Source organism: Ambystoma mexicanum, chromosome 6q (genome assembly GCF_040938575.1).
Source record: "Ambystoma mexicanum isolate Mex_15411 chromosome 6q, UKY_AmexF1_1, whole genome shotgun sequence".
Lineage (NCBI taxonomy): Eukaryota > Metazoa > Chordata > Amphibia > Caudata > Ambystomatidae > Ambystoma > Ambystoma mexicanum.
In genome coordinates, this window is record NC_090937.1 from 1,123,510,104 (window position 1) to 1,123,531,577 (window position 21,474).

Consider the following 21,474-nt stretch of genomic DNA (forward strand, 5'->3'; position numbering starts at 1 on the left):
CCACAATGGTGTTTTTTTCATCCTTTGAAATCGTCCAAAATACTTGTGAATTCTAGTTCCATTGGCTTAGATGTCTTGGTGCAGGTGGACAAAGCAGATGTTTGAAGGCTGATAGCACATGCCAGCGGAGCTCTCACCCTCACACAGCAGATAGAGCGAGAGCTACTGGCATTGTTTGGGGTTGTTGCCGCTTTCACCTGTACATCTTCAACCATCCCATCAGTATGGTAACCAACCACAAGCCCATTGTCCTCATCATGCAAAGCACAGCGCCACGACTTCCGCTATACCTAAAAAATTGGCTTCTCCAACTTCAGGATAGTCTCATCACTCTTCTGTGTCGTGCAGGTTTAGACAACCTGGTGGATTACCTGCCATGTAATTCGATGTCCCCACTGGCTCAGGTTGGGGTCTGGATGCCTACTCAGATGAGTTACTGCGCATGGATATGCGAGCAAGGGTCCGGAAGATTGTCACCCTAGGGCCAGGCTATCAGTGTCTGCGGCATGCCACCAGGTTATTTAGTTGATCAGCAAATGCATTCATCAATGGTAGTTACAGCCGCTGGAGGTCCAATCCTTATCTTCCTCTGCTGGGTGAGGTCAGAGCTTTCAGTGCTGGATGAGTGCATGCTGATAAAGAACTCCCCTCTGGTCATCCCTCCAGAACTGATCTCTTAGGTTGTTTACTTAGCGCACAGTGGACACCAAGGGGCGAGCAAAAGGCCTGAGAGGAAAGATCTGGCCCCCTAACCCAGAAGCGGAGGTGGAGGTGAACTAGGAGATTAGTCAGTTGCTAGTTTCCTAGTATCAGGCATCCGCCACTACCGCCTCCAGTTGAATCACCAATGAGAAGCACAGTGATTTGGCAAGTCTTAAGCATCACCACCTTCAGAATCATTCTTCAGAACACGTACTTCGTGGTTATCCATGATACATTCTCCAGATAGCCTGAAGCCAACTTCATTCCGTCCTTGGAGGAGGACTGTTATTCCTGTTCTAGAAGAATTGCTTGGTGCACATGGCATACCCCAGTGAGACAGATCCGACAATGGGCGACCATTCCAGAACCCCATGCTGGCTGTGGGGTAAGAGTTCACCACTCATATGGAGACCGTAACCTCACCTCTAGCCTCCTGCAAGGTGGTTGCACCTTGCACCTTTACACGTGAGACCCAGTTAAAGTCAGGTGTGAACTGCTGGGAGAGAGAAGGTGGGAAGGGGAGGGCTCCATGAGCTGAACAATGCTTTTCAAGAGGGTGCAGGACTGGGGGCTGATCAAGAACAGTAGATTGTTTCTGTTTGTGTTGTATGTAGTACATATGAATATACCCCATGCATTGAATATGTGCTGGGACAGCAGGTGGGGATAGATAAACAGAATAAATAAAAAGTAAAGAACACTAAACAATGTGCATATTTACAAGCAATTATTAATGCTGCTTCTTTCCTGCACCCACAAATTAGTGTGTGCAAAAACTAATTGCATATATCAAAACAAACACAATACATGAATACCAAATAGCACAGGTGTACAATTATGGATTTACTGAACGCATGAAAAGTAAAAATGGCGGTGTGGGTTTAACCCTTGAACACAGTTGATTGAGGTGTCACCCAGTTGGTGAGGCTCCACCAAGTTCGAACCCCTGTCCCAACCGGTCTGAAGTGCACCATGCCCCGCTCTACCCTGTGAGCACCGTGGGCACATAGGGTGGCAGACTTCTGAATTTCTATGTGCTTGAAAGTACACCAATGCCACACTCTCCTCACACTTTTAGTGCATCTGTGGTCAGGGCCAGTGAAGAGGAGGGTGCTCTCCACCCTGTTCATTGTCAAGAAGCCACCAAGTGGTGAAAGTAAACAGAGTCTCAAAAGACTATCTACAAGTACGATGAGTATCAAAGATGGTTTGGAGATGAAATAGTGTAGATATGAGTTGACGACGCACCCAATTAGCCCACAGGTACTGTAACCCCTCACTTCACAAGCCATGTATTTCTATTTATTTTGCTTATAACGCGCTTTCACCAAAGGACTGTATACACTAATTACAGTCATTAAAAATAAGAAAGTACTACACAGAGATGAGGGCAGCAAAATGTTCATTAAATCGAGAACAAATTTTAGGAAAAAAATGAAAGATTGAATCAAGAGGGATACTTGGTTCCAATGCTCGTGAGAAAGGAGAAAGCAGGAACAAAAGTGGAACTGAGCAAATGAACCCTTAGGAACCACGAAAAGAAAAGGTGATTGGGATCAGAGAAGACGAGTAGGTCTATAGAGTGAAGTAAGAGAGGAAAGTTAAGGTGAGGAAAGGCCAAGAATACATTTGAAAACAACACCAAGGAAATAAAAAAGTAAAGTGTGAAAGAGAAGCCAATAGAGAGAAAAGCAGGGGAAACCGAGATGGAGTCTCTGGGAGAAAGGCAGCAAATAAGATGAACAGCAGAATTATAAATAGAGGCAAAAAGAGCCAGTTGAAAGGCAGGAAGCCAATAAGCACATAATAATAATCAAGACGAGAAAAGACCAATGAGGACACAGGAAGCTTAGTAGCATGAAAGGACAGAACAATCTGCTTTTACGTACAATATAGAACTGAATAACACTTTACTGAGCAACATTAGATGACGAAAAGGTGGGTGTGTGGTCAAAATGATGCTAAGATTGTTGGCCGAAACAGAAAAAGGGAGTCAAAAAGGAGGACATTAATCGAATGAAGGGGAAATAGAAGGTGGAATAGAAGTCACAGGTAAACATAGAACATCAATGTTGGAGGAATTAAACTGTAGCTAGTGAGCAGTCATCCAGGACTGACTAGCTTTGAGGCAGGCATAAAGAGAAGAATGAAGAGAGTCATAAGTAGAAGAAATCAGAAAAGGATGTGCCAGTTATCTGAGTAAAAGTGATATGAAAGATTAAATAAAAGATGACGACAGAAAGAGGATTTGAATAAAGAGAAAAAAGAAGGGGACGTAGGACAGATCCTTGAGGAACCCCATACAGGAAAGGAAAGGCATAGGAGAACTGACCAGACCCAAAAAGGGAGTAGCTTTTATTAGAACGATAGAAACATATCCATTGAGGTACAGACCTAGAAAATCCTAAGGAGGAAAGAGTGTAAGAAAGAATAGTGTGATTAAAGGTGTTGAAAGACTTGAAGAATGCTGTGCAGAAAGCATAGAATTAGCAACATAAGGTGAAGCTGATTCAGTGGAGCAAAAAGGACAAACTCAGATTAGTGAAGAGTTCAAAGATAGTGATGATCAAGATCAGTAGTAATTTAATCATAAACAACACTAAACAATTTTAGAATGAAACGGAAGAAGAGAAATCAGACAAAAAATAGATTGGAAAAAAGATCAAGAGATGGTACCTTAAGGAAAGGAATGTCACCATGCTTCAAAATCAGAAGAAAACGTTGCTGTAGAAAAATAAATATTACAAAGAAGAGTATGAAAAGGAAGCAATGAAGGATAAACGTTGGGGGTGAGAGAAAATGGTAACGACAACTCAAGCTTTGTTGAGGACTTTGCTGGGGCATATCTCCAGACATAGGCTAAGAGATCTTCCAGCCCCAATGGAGGAGGCATGGCCAAGAGGCGGGTGGCCGGGTAGGTGGGCAGGGAGCCAGCTCGATGTTACATCACATGGTAATTTTATGAGCACTTCAGAGGCTGGCAACCGCCTGCTGCAGCAGCAGACAGCTCATGCTTTGTTTAGGACTTTGCTGGGGTTTTTCTCCAGACCAAGCCTGAGAGATCTTCTGGCCAAGTTGGAGGAGGTGTGGCCAGTGGACGGGTGAAAAAACATTCGGGAGCTCATATTGGAATTCTATGTAATTACACAACCGGGACCTGTTACATTTACACTTTTGAGTAAACCGGTCCCACCACCTAATTTTCCTCATTTGCATGGCCAGTGCAAAAGGAGTGTGAAATGGTGGCATAGAAGCTTGTATGCCCCCCCGTTTTTCACACAGCTATGCAAAATGTATGCATGTCAGGCGGCATTCACAATGGATACCTGTTGTGTTGTCCTGCTTTTTGCTGGTGTAAAATGCAAGAGGACTCCATAGGAATCAACATTTGCACCAACATGAACATCCATACTGTCATAAATGCATAGAGTATTTCTATGGTGGAGAGGAAGGGGGAGGCGAATTGTAATTTACAATCCACCCCTCCTCTCCACCATAAAAATAAATTAAAATGAGTTGTAACGTAACGAAATGCATAAACGCCTTGTGCGGGGCTTTTACCTATTTTGTTGCCGTTGCGCCAGGAGCAAAATGAGCTGCTCGCAGTGCATCCAACAGACTGTGTTCAATTTACACTCAGTCCTCAGCTTAAGCCCATATTTGTTGAATACCAAGATGAGTGACTTTGTAAATAATTCTCTTCTATTGGAGTCGGGTGGTGCCCATGAAGCAGCTGGACCATTGGGGGGTTTGCAAGGGGGGGGGGGGAAATCCTGTAAGCTTGTGTCACATGGAGCACAGGGTGGCCAGGCAGTTAAGGAACAGCAATTGACCGTGGCACATTTCTGAAATCTTCTTTTCCCTGTACCTCTGTGGCAAACAAATCTTCTCCTTTGCTGCCATAACAGGCAGAAAACTGCATTGGTTAAAGGACAGAATTACGTGACACTTGTCCAAGACCCTTTCCATGCTACTTGCAGCTGACACCCGGCACACTGCTGTACAGCTCTGCCCAAATACCAAGAGGGGGTATGCCTCTGGTCTGACATCATACTAGATTGTATTGCTAGGTAAGTCAAAGGGCCTCATTACGAGTTGGGCGGTATTCTGGCAGTAAAGTCACCTGCATACCACCCAACGGAATTACTGTACCGCCACTTGTTCCCGGCATATTTACTTCAGTATTAGAAGAGGTGGTAGCAATGTTAGTCGCCATTAATTTGGAGTCCATAGGACTCAAATGGGAATTTCGACAGAATTACTGCTGTCTAATTACGGCAGCAGTTATTCCACCCATTTTGCCGCTTTTTCAGCGGAAAATGGCAGGCTTTACTTCCAGCATCAAGTTGGAAGTAAATCCCCCATGCCAGGGCCAAACTTGTAGCATGGCAGAGTGGGAAACGTGGCAGTAATTCCATTACCGCCACTTTTTTTCCCCACACAACCATACTTGTAATGAGCCCCTAAAGACGTCACCACTCGTCGCAAAACGCTCTGCAATGAGAGACTCCTGACGTTGGTCCTCTCCTGCCTGACTACACACTTGTCTCATTGTGTTTATGGAATATGATTTCATGATGGAAAGAGTCTCCCAATCCTGAAGAGGTCTACAAAGTGTGCCCCAGTCTGGTGTGTAGACTTTAGGTTCAATCCCCAGCTTAACTTCCTCTACCACATCGAAATCCTTGGTAACCCGAAGCTGTCAGTTGTTGGAGGGGTCAGGGATTTCCTCTCGGTTGTCTGCGTCAGTCGGACATGTACTATTGCCTTCCTCTGCTTAAGCATGGAGTGCTTTCATTGAGCATTCATTTGAATGGCTGCCACCATGCACACGTATGGGGACTGGCATTACCGCTCCTTTAGTGATAGGGTGTTAAAAGGCACGGAAATCCAAGACCACCTTAATTATACCCCTACCACTACACGACCAAAATTACACTTTGAGGGCCACAGACCCGCAAGTCCTCTGTGCCATGTACATGCCACTTACAATGAACCCATTTGTGAGAGTGACATATGCAAAGGGTGGCACACGAACAGCATTATGGGACACCGAATCCGGGAATTCATTGCTCTCTGTGTTTGCGCTCTTCCATGCATGCTTGTGTTCTGGTTGATAGTGATGGCTCTCCCTACTGCACACTTCAAAGGGGAATGTGGCGGTGCTGTCCCACATAGGTCCTACTGTGCACTCTCTCACAACATCTAATCATCAATATCCTGGGACGGTCTTGCTTTGGAGCATGCTACGCGCTGGGTATGGTTGCATGCATGATAAATGGTTAATTGTACTTGTACTCCTGATACGTTCACAAAGCTTGTGTATTGTATCCCAAAATGTCATTGTGTAGTCGATACCAAAGAAACAAATTCCTAGCATATGGTACTTGCCGGATTGGCAGAAATTGGGTGTTTCTGAAGATACGAGCCAAGCCAAATAGATGGGTGCCACAGCCACAATAAGGCATTGGCAATGCCAACAGGTTGGGCTTTTGAGTAGACATGGCAAGGCACCTGCCAGGCACTGCCATAGTAGCATTAATTGGCCATTGATGGTAGCAGGTGCAAAATGTTGCTAGTACTTGGGCATCTAATAGCGGTGCCTAGCAAATGCCTAATACTTATACACAAGCCAAAACGGTGGGCTTTGCCAATGCTGGTTTTTAATAGGACTTCAGTGAAGGAAATGCAGGGTACTTATAAATCGAGTGGCTGAAGGCAGACCTTGCTGAGACATTTTTATTACACGAGTAGCGAGGTTACAACTTCAATGAAGTAATTAACTTGCAGAATGCATCTTTGATAAAACAGTAGAAGGCACTTTGAGTGCAAATTTAGATGGTAAGGCTTGATTAAAGCACGTTCAAAAAGTTCCCATGAGGAGGTGTTTTGAGCGGGGAAGGGCAGGAACTCGGTGGGAATGGCTACAGGGATGATTAGCATGGACAGGGACGGTCAATAGATGGGCACATAACCAAACACCTACACACAGTGTGTCCCTCCTAATAATATGCCATTTCTCCCTACCTGTACTTTAATGCAATCGTTGTGGCTTATAGGTGGCACAAGCACCACCTAACAGCCCAAACTAATAAACAAACATTCCACAAAGGGGTCTTGGTCTTGAAAAGGGGGAGCTATAATAATTGAGGTACCTCACTCAATTGGGTGCTCACGTCAGAGTTGTTGGTAGGGTTGCCACGTCGTTTCTTACATCCAAGGTTGATAAAATGACCACTAGTAAAATCGGTAATATTAACCTGGGTAATAATGACACCACTTGCTTGCGATTTGATTTTCTTAAACATGTGGTTCTCGATAGAAACACACTGGCGAATGATCGATAGGGTGCTTATCTCATGTGCCGTGCAGACTACAGCATGCATGGGGTTTAAGCACTCTATGATGAATCTCGTAACCCCAGGGAAGGCTGCTGGGAGGGGCACAATGGGGAAGCAAAGTAGGGTGGAGAAGATAAACGGGGCGGGGAATCGGACAGAGATGATATGGACATTGAACCGGCACAGAAGAACATTGAGAGAGGCAAGAAGGCACAAGAAGAAAGGATAGTGTGGTGTGTGAGAGGGCTAGGATACAGGAGGGGAGGGAGGCGAAGGACACAGTCAGGGAGGGAATGACAACAGAGGGGGAAAGTTCAAAAGAAACAGAGAGGGGAGTGGGGTGAAAACGGAGACCGACAGCAGGGCAGGTTATTTAAAGGGCTATGGAGCTGGGCATGGAAGGGAAGAGAGAGGATCAGGCAACAGTAATGGGAAGAGGGAAAGGGGAGGAAGTGTAGAATTAGGCCTTCACCTTCGCTCCTTACGCTCGGCGCACCCTGCTAAATCTGGCTTCTGAGGCCCCAACTGTCAGTGTTGCCCACCGTTGGTAGCTTGATACCAAAAGCTCATTGAATCAGTTGAAAGGTCTGTGGCCGTTGTGGTCATGTCACACTGAGACCATTTTTTATTTATTGATATTGCTGATATAAATCAACTTTACAAAATATATTTTTCAAAAATTGCTTGTAAGCATAACAATAGAATTTGGCACAAAGTTTAAAACAAAACATTAGAGTTGGATAATACATTTCAGAAAGTTTTAAACTAATCAACACCAGCTATTAGACAGTCATTGAAATATAACAATGATACAGACACAACAAACTCAAGATTAACAATTCCTAATTAAAATATGACAGTGTAAAATGCCAATTTTCGTCTTGATAGTAGAGTATGTGTTTATAGACAAAGGCCTAAAGAATTGGTGAACCATTTATCATACACAATGACTATGCGTCCTTTGTCATACTGGGATTGATTTCGTAGAGTTTTAGATCGTGTAAAAGTGCTATGGCTCTCATTCTCACCGTTCAGGAGATACCGGGAAGAATAATTTTCCAAAAAATTTCGGAGGTTGAAACTCTGTAAAGCTCCACTATTTGTTTAAAGTGTTTCATACGTTGGTTTATTACAGCCCCACATTTGGTCAAAAGCTGCCTCAATGTTTCTTCTTTATTTTCTTCCCGACAAAAGCGACAAAACTTCAGGGAGCCATTGATGACTTTCCGCCGAGCCAAGACTTGCCTTGTGGGCCACAAATTTAACCTTAGTCGAAGAAAATCATTTCTATGTGCTGGGGAAAGTGCCTTGAGTAGATATGGCTCTGGATTGCTATGTTTTTTGGTTGCAAATACGTCTGCATCAAAGTCACAATAGCTTGTGCATTTATCTCTGGTTTTAATCCAATCCATAGCAAAGAGCCTGGTTTTCACCTGCGTCGGATTGTGAAGCAGCGTCATTAATGTTACATCTACCAAAGCTAGTGCTTGGATGACATGATTGCGCCACTTAATGATAAATGTGTTGGTAGATGAATAAACGTAATCTGCCAAGATTCCCAATACGGTGCAGGTTTTAATAGCTAATAGGCACTTTCTAAAAAGAGCCACCACTTGCCATGCATATCTCATGTGTAATGATATGAGACCAATTTCATGACGTATCAGCAGATAGGAAGATTTGAGACACCACGGCAATATTTGCCTTCTAAGGTTGACCAAAACTTCTATCAGCGTGGGTCTAGTTTCAGAAGCATACAACATAATAGGTGTTGCTTTTTGATAGTAGTACGTCAAGGCTGGGGCAGCTGTACATTTGCTGTATTTACCTTGGATGATTTTAGTTTGTTGTATGGCTGTTGTTACTTTATCTACTAGAATTTGTCTGTATAGTTGTGCACCACCATGACTCACTATTTGGACTCCCAAATGGTATAGGTTTTAACTACTTGTAGTCTAGTGCCTCTAAGGGTCCAAGCACCAACAATCGGGCAAAGCTTCCTTGTTGAGTTGCATATCATAACCTTCGTTTTCTCAAGATGTATGACCAGCTGATTTTCCTTGCTATACAATGCAACAGCATCCAATGCTCTCTGAGGCCCTTTAGGTGTCTTGGATATGATGACTAGATCGTCCACATACATTAGAAATGGAATGGGCCTGTTTGCCAATTTTGGGGGATCAGTTAAGAGGTTTATAAAAGCATTGCTCACATCGGATATAAAGAAATTGAAAATCGCTGATGCCAGTGTGCAACCTTGTTTGACCCCTCTGTGTCATTATTGGAACAGATAACTTGCCATCCGCTGTGAGCCTTACTTGGATGCTTTTGTTGGTATGGAGGTCTTTTATGAGAGAGACAATATACGAGGGACATTCCTTTTGGATCAACTTATGAATTAGTGAGTCTTTCGCAATGGAATCAAATGCTGCTCGTAAATCTATGAACGTCATTTCCAGCGGTTGTTTTTTGACATGATGATGTTCAATTATAGATGTTAATGTGAGAAGGTTTACACAGGTGCCCATACCAGTTACAAATCCAGTCTGGAATGGATCTCTTTTGCCAGAATTGAGAGTCCACTTAATGAAATCTCTCAATATAAATCTCAATATAAGTCTCACTGAGATAATGGACAATTGGCAAACTATCGGAAATGGCAATTCACTCTTTTTATGATGGACTGTGTAGTAAGGAAGGGTGAGATTTCTGTTAACATTTGGGGCAAATTGTGCCTTTTAAAGAATATCTGTTCAGTAATTATGGTCAAAACTACCAGTTGCCCAGTGAAGAGTATCTTCTCATGAATCATCAAACTGGCCAACTTTGGGCTAAGAACTGTCCCCCTTTTATCACCCACTTTGGGCGTGTCTCTCTTGCCCTCTAGGCCAGTCTGAGTCTGCTAATGTTAAATCAAATATTCCAGTAGTACTGTGAAGTTATTTGATCTGATCCATAACATTTGGGTCAGCCTAATATGACAATGTTTGGGAAAGATCAAAGAACCTGGTTAGTCAAGGTGACATCTGAAAAGCTGTGCTTTTACTTGGCATTTGATACGTATGTATGTAGACTTATGTAGAAGACTAGTTCAAGTTCACTTGGCTTTGCACTGGGTGGGCTTGTGGAACTTTTACTGTCACAAACACCTCATTTAATGTGGTTCCCTTCCTCTCATGCACGACCTCTTGCAAACTGCCCAAGGAAATCTCCTCATGGTGTTCTTTTCCCCCCTCAGATCCCTGTGTGAACATTCCAAGGAACGCTGCGAGTCCGTGCTCGGAATCGTGGGGCTGCAGTGGCCGGAGGACACAGACTGCACCCAGTTCCCAGAGGAGAATAAGGACAACCAAACGTGCCTAATGCCAGATGAGGCCGTAGAAGGTACTGCCTTTAAGAATAAAACTCCTAAGCACACGGTCAGCATGTGCGAGGACAGGCTGGCATCATGTCAAAGATGTTGTCTAATGGCTGGGGTGAGGTTGCGTATGAGTGGGACACCTATACTCGCAGATGTGAACACAAAGGCAGAGGCGTTGCAAGGGGGGGTTAGAGGGTTATAGCCCCGGGTCTTTTGGTTGTAGCCCCGGATAGAAGCTCAGGTGCTACAACCAAAATGCTAGCTAGCCCCGTGTCCCGCCAGTCCCGACGTTAGCTTAGCCCCTGATCTTTTCCAGACCTAGCAACACACCTGCACAAAAGGACTACTTTGGGATCTCACGTGCTGAGTCATTGAACAGAAGAACTTGTCATTGTTGTAAAATATACATTTTAAAAGCTAGTTCATATTTTCTATTTCCAATTTTAAGAATTCAGGTACTGCTTCTGAAATGTTTCCCTTACGAATCATAAGTTAATGGAGGCCCAGACTATGCCAATTTGGGCTTTTATTCATCCATGTTGGGACACTTCCTGGCAGCATTGGGTGTATACAGGACACAACAGGGTCAAAACAAGAATCCAATTATTCTTGCACCATTAGATATCTCTTGAGCGAATAATGCGCCCATATACCGGTTTGAGCTATAACATATAATTAAAAACAGCCCAATACTCCAATGAGACTGAATGATAAAGGGATAACTATATTATCAGACTTGTAAAGTTCTGGTCATGGTGTCAGTCCCATTCCTATTCTATAGAAGTTCTATTGCTAACCTCCGAGCAAAACAAAAGAGCCAGTCTAACAAAATGGAGTGCATCAAAAGAAATTCAATGTGATAGTCTTTTATGTAATTGCCACGGTAGCCAAAGACAAAGGGCCTCATTTTGAGTTTGGCGGTGCGATAGTGGCAGCAATTCCGTAACCATGACATATTTTGTGTTAACGGAATTACTGCACCCCCCATTTCCAAGTTTGAACTTGAAGTGGAGAATTTACATCCAGCATCACAGTAGGGAGGGAGGGCACATGATTAAGCCATTGCCTTGCTTCAGGTAATACATAATACTGCATGTCAATCTTTCTAAATTGCTCTCCTTTTCCTCAAGCCAAGTCTCCCATTGTGGGTGAACAGTGTCCTGCCATTTTTTCAAGACCTCTCATTTCTCACACATAATTCCTCTAGGATGTAGGAGGATGTCTCCTATGCCAAGTCACTTTGAGATATAGGTCGTTGCATCACAGAGTATGGCTAAGTGGTGCGGTTGCAACCTGGATGCAAGCATCAAATGTATCCTTGAGACATCATCACAAACTCATTTGTTACAGGACCAGAACTTGTCTTTGACAGTGCTTGGTGAAATTCTCCATCAGCAACATGCATCTACCAATCCCAGTTGGCATTTCCACAACTGCATCCAATACAGTGCATCAATCTTGCGTCCATTGAGCATAGCACCCTGTCCTTTAGGCTATTCTCCCATTGCTGCTCAGCGAGCACTGTGTCTTCTCTTTAAGCCATTTCACAAAAGGGCAGCTCCTGGATCTTACTTCCCACTCATTGAGCTAGTGATAGATCTAATTCAGTTTTTAATTATCTGCATTAACCGTCTCAAGCAGAGCGATCAATTGTAAAGTTGTTCCCTCAGCCGGGGTTGAGAGGCATCCACTGCATCGTGTAGCTCCTGGTAAATTGTTCTCCCTCCATCCCCAGCCCAGCCTTTACTTAGCTCTTCTTGAAATCTCTTGGTTTCAACCCGTGCCAGGATTTATCCTACTCTTAATAGCGCCACATGGTCCCTCCGAAATCAGGCCTTAATTCTGCGACTACACCTCAAACCAATAGCAGCAGAGCTGGTATTTTGAACAGGCTCACTTGCTCTGTTTATGGAGAGCCAGACACTCATTTCTCAAATGCAAGATGGGCATGGAGATTCTTTTGAATATGGTCTTTCCCCATTTGTAATGGCTTGGCAGGCGAAGAACGATGGTCTAGGGGGTTGCCCAAAGCAATGCCAGAGGTTAAAATTAATATTAAACCTTCCAGCAATCACCCCTTTTGTTTTGATCAACCGTGGCCTTACTGGTTCCAGAAGGATCTTCGACAGTTTTCCCTATTCAGAAGTCACTCATCCGCTGGCTTCTCCCCCTATCCCACTCAGTGAAGCGTTACAGATATTTAATAGTTTTCTGTCTGACCATAGCCAAACTGTAGACCTGCAGTCAGGGCATGCCTTGTTACTTTGTGTACCCCCACAACACACCAAGTAACAAAATCAACACTGAACTAACCTCGCCCAGGGCTGCCTGACTCACTGGACCCTTTGTGAATGGAAGCAAGTGCAGGGATATAGACGAGAAACACAGACCTAATGCCACCCAGCTTCCATGCCCTCACCCAGCCCTGCCACCTCCCTGGTCGCCTGTCAATAGTAGACAGCCCAGGGTACCAGATGGGGCTTCGGGAGCATAGGAATATAAATGCTCCAGTCAGGTCTTACTACAGAGTCCTGTGAAGGGTCAGTCCCTCGCCTATCTTGGATTTCTTTCCCTGTATTTCCACGGGGATTAGCACCCCCCTGGGGTGTTGCTCCTCTCTATGTCCTCCTCTCTTCTCTTCTGCACCTTAAACCCATCTCTCCCCTCACATTCAACTTCACCTCCTCATGGCACTTCCAATCTTGTATTTGTACCCTCGCCTTCGCACGCTGAATACTAACTCCCACGCCTCCCTGCTTCACTAAACACCAGCGGGTTTGGACTAGGCCATGTCAGTCTGAGATCTGCATAAGCTTTGTGAGCAGGGCGAGTGTGTGGTGATGGTACTGTACCAAAACATTGAATGACAATTTCACTGTACTTACAGAGGGGGGATGTGGTATTCGCAAGTGGAACCCTTTTCCCCTTGCGAATACTTTCGGTGAAAAGGGTTACAAGAAAAGAAAATAGATGTTATGGGATTTGATGTTTTTACATAGATCCTGTGGTGATTGGGTATAGGTCATGTGAGCAACATTTTCCCCAGGTACTTTGAGGTGCTTAGTGGGGCAAACCGTGTCTCCACACCAAAGTTAGAAAACAACTGGTCACAGTGGCATTACTTTAGCATTACTTACTGACAAAAAAAGCCAATATGATCAGTGTTTTTACGTGTGGGCAGGAGGCATTTGTGCTGCCAGAAAGGAACAGATTTTTATTTTACTGTGGGATGGAACCACTAGCCCCCCCCCACCCCTTTTCCGACACAAACACTTTCAAACGACACACCAGAGAACGAACTAACACCAGAGCCGTCTACCTGACATGTCCCAATACAAGGGTCAGGAAAAGTCAGGCAATTGATCAGAATCACACACACCGGACAGCCCTTTCCCTTCCCCACAGGGATAAAAGGTGGAGCAAGAGAGCACAGTACAAGCAAGGCAGACTGCACAACGAGACCGCTATCCAAAACCGGCAGTTATCGAGAGGCTGACAAGGAGAGACAAAATGTTACCCTTTTCGACAAAGACCTGCAGACCCTCCGCTAAAAGAAGCTTAAGACCGAGGACAATAGCCCAAGTGTTCTGCAACAGATGTAAATGATACACGGAGCATATCGACACTGATAAGCCGGAGCGAGGGAGACTCCTGCTTCCGCAGTACCGGTCTTGACTCTAGTAAAGAGGAACGCCAAGCAGTTCATCACAGCCGGTGAGTCGAGAGGAGAGCTGATAAGAACCGGGCTCTGGTGAATGAAAGTGGCAAAGTAAAAGAAGTTTAAAAGAACTGTAACATTGTGAAGGGGAGACCATCTGCAAAAGTGGACCGGTAACACGTGGGTGCTGCTCCGAGAAACCCTGGTCAATCCCTGTCTGAGTGAAACTACATATACAAGAAGGCCGTAGGAGAGCCACCAAGATAGGTCAAAGTGGTCATACAGGAGGTCAAGCAAAATTCCGGTACAATCGAAAGCCTTTGACTAAGAACTGTGGGAAAGCAAGGGAAGTGAATTCCACAAACATTGAAAGTATAAGCGAATGTGAAATTGGCAAGAGCGAACCAGGAAGAGGGATGCTGATGAAAGTCCCAAGAAACAGTGCATTGACAAGAGTAAACTCGGTCGAGGGATGTCCCCTAGAAATGTTTAAAAAGACATCAAGATTTGTGAATGAAGGAAAGCCATATTGAACCCAGTGGCAGGAGGCTGAAAGTAAATGAAGGGTCAGCGCCCGGAAGAGGGGGACCCAGGGGTGAAGAACTATCACCCAAGTAAATATAAGAACGCTGTGATTGAACTTTGGTTTTGATACTTCGGAACCTGACAGGCCCTCGACACCAAGAGCACATAGCTGTCCGAGGCCCTGACATCAGTAAAGAATGTTCAAGGAATTAGCGCCCAGAAGAGGGGGATCCTGGGGTGAAAGTCATCACCTGAAAATCCACAAAAGGGAACTGTTTATTTTGATTTGTGGAACTCGATTTTTAAAAGGTCAACGCCCGGAAGAGGCAGACCTAGGGGTGAATCCATCACCCAAAGAATACGTGAAAAGGAACTTTGTGTTTGTTTTTTTATTGAATAAGTCAGGCCCTCGAGGGCAAGAGCCTTTCAAGGGAAACAAGACTTGGCCATCGAAGGTCCTGAGAGCTGTAAGTGGAACAGTCATCTCATGCTGGAGAAGCTCAAGAGGGTGCTGTGCTTACCCCGTGCTCAAAACGTGGGGAAGGAAGTCCCAGGCTAACGCATCCTAACATATTATTTGTGAACACTTCTTTCTTTTCTTGAAAACTATCCAACACCCTTTTTGTATTAGTTGTAAGTTTTGGTAATATGCTTCTTAGTATAGGCCTGTTTTATTTGACACAATGCCACTAGGACTGCCTTATTTTCATTTGATGGTCGACGCTTGCTCCCATCTTAGATTTAGGTTTAAATTAGGAGTTTTTCCAACCAACATACAGTTTAATAAACACCCTTGCACTGTGATCGCATGTGACTGTTTTAACTGTTGCCACCATGGGTTCCTTACAGTATGCTCTTATGTGGAAATACTAGCATAGATTGGTGCAGCCAGCATGAGCACAGTCAGTGAACATGTTTTTTACACTGGTATATTAATGGCATATAGTCGGCAAAAACATCATGAAAATGTGTTGGTGACTTAGCATAAAATGGATTTTTCCACGTCTTACCATACAAAACCTATTGTAAACGGTGTGACTTTTAACCTTTAACTTTCAGAGAATTTGTGCTATAAAATACACCATTGTAACCCATTATTTAAAAAAAAAATGTTCAATCCTTCACCCCCACCATGGTTGGCTTGTGCTCCGTCGCTACGCTCAGTCGCTACCACATATTTGAGAAATGTTTACGCCTCTTCAATTAAAACGCTCCCCACCACCTCTACCTTAATGTGCAAGTGGATATAATGACATCTAGCATTAATGTGCTAAATTGGAGTAATGGAACATCACCTTACTGTGGCAATTGAGCTCAAGGTGATCTGTCACAGCTATGCTAACTGACCACAATAAAATCTGGCATTATGTTAGTTTTTACACAGGTTTACCTTCTGGCCCTTCAACTTCTGCATAGATGAATGATGTGTGCAAGGTTCCATTTTAACATCATATTAGGGCTCAGAATGGTAATTTATGAACGTTTCCAAGAGCCTTTGAAAAGTCGAAAGTTGTTGGTGGGAGCTTCCATCCATATAATCTTATGAGCCTTTAGCTTGGATACTTCAGTGCTTGTTGGCAACATTCTACCTTCTTGAGCCTGTCAAATGGTCATAAAGGAACCCTGCACAGCTATGGCATTGGTGTGAGTACCTGAGGGTCGGGTGGAATTGTTGCTAGCACCTGGAGTTGTGTTGGCAATGGTGGCTGTGATTGGACCTTTGATGGTAAGACCTGGAAATGAAGAAAGTATCTAAGGCATTGGATGACAATTGCTAGTACACAATAAAAAGAAAAAGGTGCAAGGGCATATCATGCCTTTGCCTAGCACATTATTTGATTACCTACCCATTCATTGCCAATGTCTTGAATATGATATGATATGGATTCCTGGGTATGGTGTCAATTCCTTGCCATATTATGGAAATTCCCACCAAATGATTGTTGGTATATGCTAATTTTCCGCCAGTATCTGCCATGAAATTTGGTCATCTGCTGATTCGATGGAATACTTGACTTATTAGTACCTGAATATTTGATGGGAATAATCACATCTGATGTAAGTACCTGGCTTTTGTTGGATGTTGTTGTGATTTGATGTGAATGAACACTTGGACATTTTATGATAAAGCCTGACATACAATGCGATTACCTGGGTATTTGATGTAAGCATGACTCACGTCGAGGGTACACGAGGGGGATGGAGTCCCTCCACCTTTTTCAGAGGGTGCCTTCATATGCTAATTTCTGGTGATGCCACATTCAATTTGCATGTTAATGAGTCCCCCACTTTTTTATTTAGGACTTAACCCCTGGATGTAAGTAGGTTCAGACAAGCACATGCACATATACTCCAATGAACTGTCAGCTGTCAGGTACACCCACCAAATTAGGTATTGACATACAATGCCCATCTGTTTGCATTATCCATATGTCCCAGCAAAATTGTTCCAAATCCACCCAGACACACCAAATTCTTTCATTAGTTAGGTACCATTGTTGGGTGCAACACCCAGGTATGCCAGAGCAATGTTGGGGTCTGCGGACTTTGAGGGCCCAACACCCTCCCAGAACAAGTGGAGGACTCAGTCAACGGCAAGTACAACTGTGGTTTATTGCAAATAAAACCAACAGGGATCAATACGAGAACACAAGAGGTCTTGGGTACACCACATCATTCCATGGCCCTCAGGCCAGTTTTGTATCACTCTGGTGTCATCACTCGAGCTCTTCCCCAAAAAACATATCTGCACGAGGGTTTGGTATTGAGTCTCTACTACCTATAGGGGACCCATAGTTGTTGTTCAACTAGTCCTCACATGTCAGGTGGATGGCCTGTGCCATCCCCACTAAACTATCTATTACATTGTTGCAGAGTAGTGGGCTTACCATTGGTTCTTGCCCCTTGCTATCCACCACTGGGTTTCTAAACTGTGATTGGTTAGAGCTGATCTTCCCAGGCATGGGATCGGAATTGGTTCTCAGCTCGCTGTGCACCTCTTCAAGGTGATGTGAAACGATTATTTCCCTTTGTTGTAACTTGTGTGCACCACCTTTGCCTATGAGAATACACTTGTTACGTCACAACACTTGTTGCAGTGGGTGTTTGGCTTGCTGGGATCGGATCCTCTTTCCCACCGCGGAAGACTGTCAATTGTCTCATTTGACTGTACCACGTGTTTAGAGACCACAAATTTGAGCTCTGCAGCTCCTAATTATGAGGATTTATTCTGCTTTTGTGCAGCTGGTCCTCTTGTCTGTAGATTGGAATGTGTCCTTGTATCTCCGACCTTGGCGGTGGATCTGTCTTGCACGTTTTACTCTCTGTGCAGCCTGAGTCAGCTCAGCTTGTCTCATATTCAGTGCCTTGAGGCCTGCTGTAATTTTCCTAAACCTTATATTGTGGTTTCTACATTGTCCATGTTGTGCTAGGTTCTCTATATGTTAGTCACACTTGATCCTATCAGGTTCCATATATATCCCTGTAGTTCAATAGCATTATTCGCATTAAGCATCTGCAAGCTTGCTCAGGATCTCTTGTGCCTTGCATTTCTTCATTGGCTAGTGCAACAATAATAAAAGCAATGACATTATGTATATATATCTGTCCTCTAGCAATAGAACTGTACACTCATGTTCTTCATGTATACAAGTGTGTGTTTGTGTGATGCACTACAGGACTGCAAATGTGCTTCATGTCTAACGCTGCTACGTCTTGGTGTCACTAATGATGTCAGTGTCATGGCTTCTTGGTGCCTTAGTCCATAAGGGTATTTCCGTCCACGAACTCTGTTTCTTCTCCTATACTGGTAAAGATGTGTATAGATACCTTTCATTGTACTTGTCAATCATTGGTGCACTTGGGATTCGTCTGAAATATGATGTGTGATGCAGGCATTTCTGGCCTTTCGTCGCGTCATGTATTTGGGAGGGCGGAGGGGTGGTCTCGGGACCCGGACCCCCTCTTCATTCCCCCCTCTGGTCGACCTGTCGACCACATTCCGATATGTTAAGCCTTTAGCTCTTGGTTGCATATTTTCGTAATTCCTCCGAAGTGTCCATCGTAATTCACATGGTCATCAAAAGTCCATTCCATATAACTGCACGCTCTTTCCAGGTTGCACACCCACTTTCTTTCGTAGTGCTTTGCATTGAATGGATTGTCCAATTTCATCGCTCCAAGTGGGAATATTTCACTGTTTGCTATTCTCTCTCTCAGCTTGTATCTTTCCTCCGCTATTTTGTCTTTTGCACCTCCAATGTTGACATCCATCAGCACCCTTATCCCAATAGTTTCATCTGCCGACTTCCGGCACTGGGCGATGCAAATCTTGACCATGCATAGTGTCACTGCTCCCAATATTACTTTCAGTCCGTCTGATAGCCATGACAGCATCCACGACCATATGTACGCTATCCAGATCTAATCATTTCCAGTCCCCTTTCCTTCTGCATCTGAGATAGCTGTGTCACTGCCTCTGTCAGTGTGCCGTTATCTTCATCATTGGCAGGTATGAATGTACAACAGAAACTCCCAATTTTTGCACAAACTCCTCCTTCCATTGCTGTGAGCAGGTCCAGGACATATCTATTCTGGATCGCCACCAACCTTACTGATTGGAGCTCTACCTTTATTGCGTTGAACCCATTCACTGTAGAGTTTGTCATCAGCTCCCAGAGGGTGATCTGCAGCCACTTCGCATTCGTATATGTCTGCGCGGATGGAATAAACGATGTAAAGAACATTTTCGTTCTGCTAAACAGCCTATGATCTGTTGGCCCTTCATCCAGAGCTGCTTCTGAATTCAGTTAGAAATAGTTGCTTCTTTTCACTCTACTTATTTTCACCTGCTTTTCTCCTCCGTCTGTCTGTTCTTTCTCCACAGATCTTGTCTTCCTCTTGTTAGTGCCCATCTTCAGGAAGTCATCAAGCTTTACATCCTTCTGTGAGATGACCAACAAAGGCATATTGATGTGTACCAATGAGCAAATTCCTCCCCAGTCAGGTGGCAGTTTCTCGTATCCCTTGGATCTGCATGCCCAGTAGCGGTCCATCAACACTGCAGTGCCTGTCTTCATCGCTGCATGCTTTTCTATGCTTCTGCAGCCTCATTTTCTCATACTTCCACCTCACCGTCCTTTTGGTAGCAGAGTGCTGGCGTTTTCAGGGGTATTACAGGCATTGATCCAGCTTCATTTTCCACCCACATGTGCAATTTTGCACTCGCATCCCACTCCTACAGGCATTTATCATTCTCCTCTTGTACCTTGTTCACTGGAGATTGTGCTAGGGTCAACACTTTGCTCCCCACCATTCCCTCCTTCCTTCCTTCCATCCATCCTCTGTGTACACTTGACCATACATGAGTAGTTGCGGTCTTTCCCAGCACCCAGGCTCTCCTCCAGTCTCCTTCACCCTTGTCCATGGGCAAGGCAATGGTTTCAACGTTCTAGTAATTGTGTCTGCTGCCTATGGTCCATCAGTTATATATTGTTTTGCTTTGTCTAGCTGCCAATAATTGTTCATCGTATCGAGAGTTTTTATGTAATTGTCCTCATACGGGAACACCGCTTGAGACATCTCCATGTTGCTGTTTTCCCTTGAAATCTCCCTCGAGTTGTTACCATCACCAGGGACATCAGGCATTGGGATCTTGCTGCTGGTATTTCAGTTGCTGTAAACGTTCTGGAGGCACTCATGGCATAGGGAATTAATGAGCAGACAAAACTGCTCTCCCCGGGGATTTCCTTACCTACTTTTGTCATGTGCTTGTACCACATGTTAGGCACCCGAGCAGTGTCAGTGAGATAGAGGTTTACCCCTTTCATGTCTGTGTTAACACTGCACTTACCTCTCCTTACCGTGCCTGCAGTGCTCTCCTATCCACCTCACATGCTCATTGGGGGTGGGGTTGGGGGAAGTGTTAGTAGAGGATATAACGTATTCACTAGCAACAAATAAAATTCTCCAAAATATAAATACAAATACTGCATTTGGAATAAAGAAACACAAGAGAAGCACATTTTTTATTTCACCCATCTTTACCTGTGCTGCGTGATGCTTGTGTAGCTTGAAGATTTTGTTGCTCACCTGAAATGAGCAAAGATTAGCATTATTTGGTTAGTATTAAGTTAATTTTTTAAGCCCTGCTGACAAGGTAGTCATGGACGGCAAATATAAACACCTGCTCCCACACGTCTCTCAATATGGCGAGAACAGAAGGTTTGCCTTGTCCGAGTTGTGGGTAGGCTTGGGCCAAATATTCTACGAAAGCAAAATAGTACACCCTTGGTGATCATGCTCAGAATCTGCTGGGCCTTCTTACATTGTGGACAAATTGGTTCGAGAAAGTATCTGGGTGGTAGTCAGAGGGCAACATAAACAGTCATCAATGATCACTGTTGGCTTTCTTGAAGAATGTATGTAGAGAATTTAATAACAGACTGTGTATCCTCACTCTAAATGTATGAGTAATTCATCCCCTAGCTCTGCTGCCCTTGAGCGAGTAACCATTGGGTGTCCTCCACTCAACAGTGTAAGTTCAGAATTGTCGTTCTGCTCCTCTTGCTGCTGATCGTTGGCCCTGTTGAACTTGTTGCCAGAGGAGGCCGCTGCTTGATAGAGCTTGACATCCGAGAGGCGGTTCCACACTGTCTTCCCCTCTATCAACCACTCTCTCTACCGTGTGGGGACCAGTGAACCTTGGTGAGTCCCACTTTCGGATAAAGTTCTTCAGCAACACTCCATCTCCAACGCTAACCTGTCTTTTAATCTCAGAGTATTTTGGTTTGTTGTCACTGTTTTCTCCGCTGTCTTCTGGGCTTCCCCGGTGTCGTACCTAGCGAGAGATAAGAGGCACCAACAATCAAAGAAGTAATCTAATCAAA

At 44.3% G+C, this 21,474-nt stretch overlaps 1 protein-coding gene across 4 annotated transcripts in view; it reads left to right on the plus strand.

Annotated features, from left to right (window-relative positions):
* The window catches only part of CORIN (corin, serine peptidase), a 1,135,185-nt gene that overhangs the window by 844,806 nt on the left and 268,905 nt on the right, over positions 1–21,474 (plus strand). For all 4 annotated transcript variants that reach the window (XM_069631711.1, XM_069631714.1, XM_069631713.1 and 1 more), the window contains one exon: positions 10,282–10,427. In XM_069631711.1, coding sequence (XP_069487812.1) covers positions 10,282–10,427 — 146 coding nt within the window. The remainder of the gene's footprint in view (positions 1–10,281; positions 10,428–21,474) is intronic.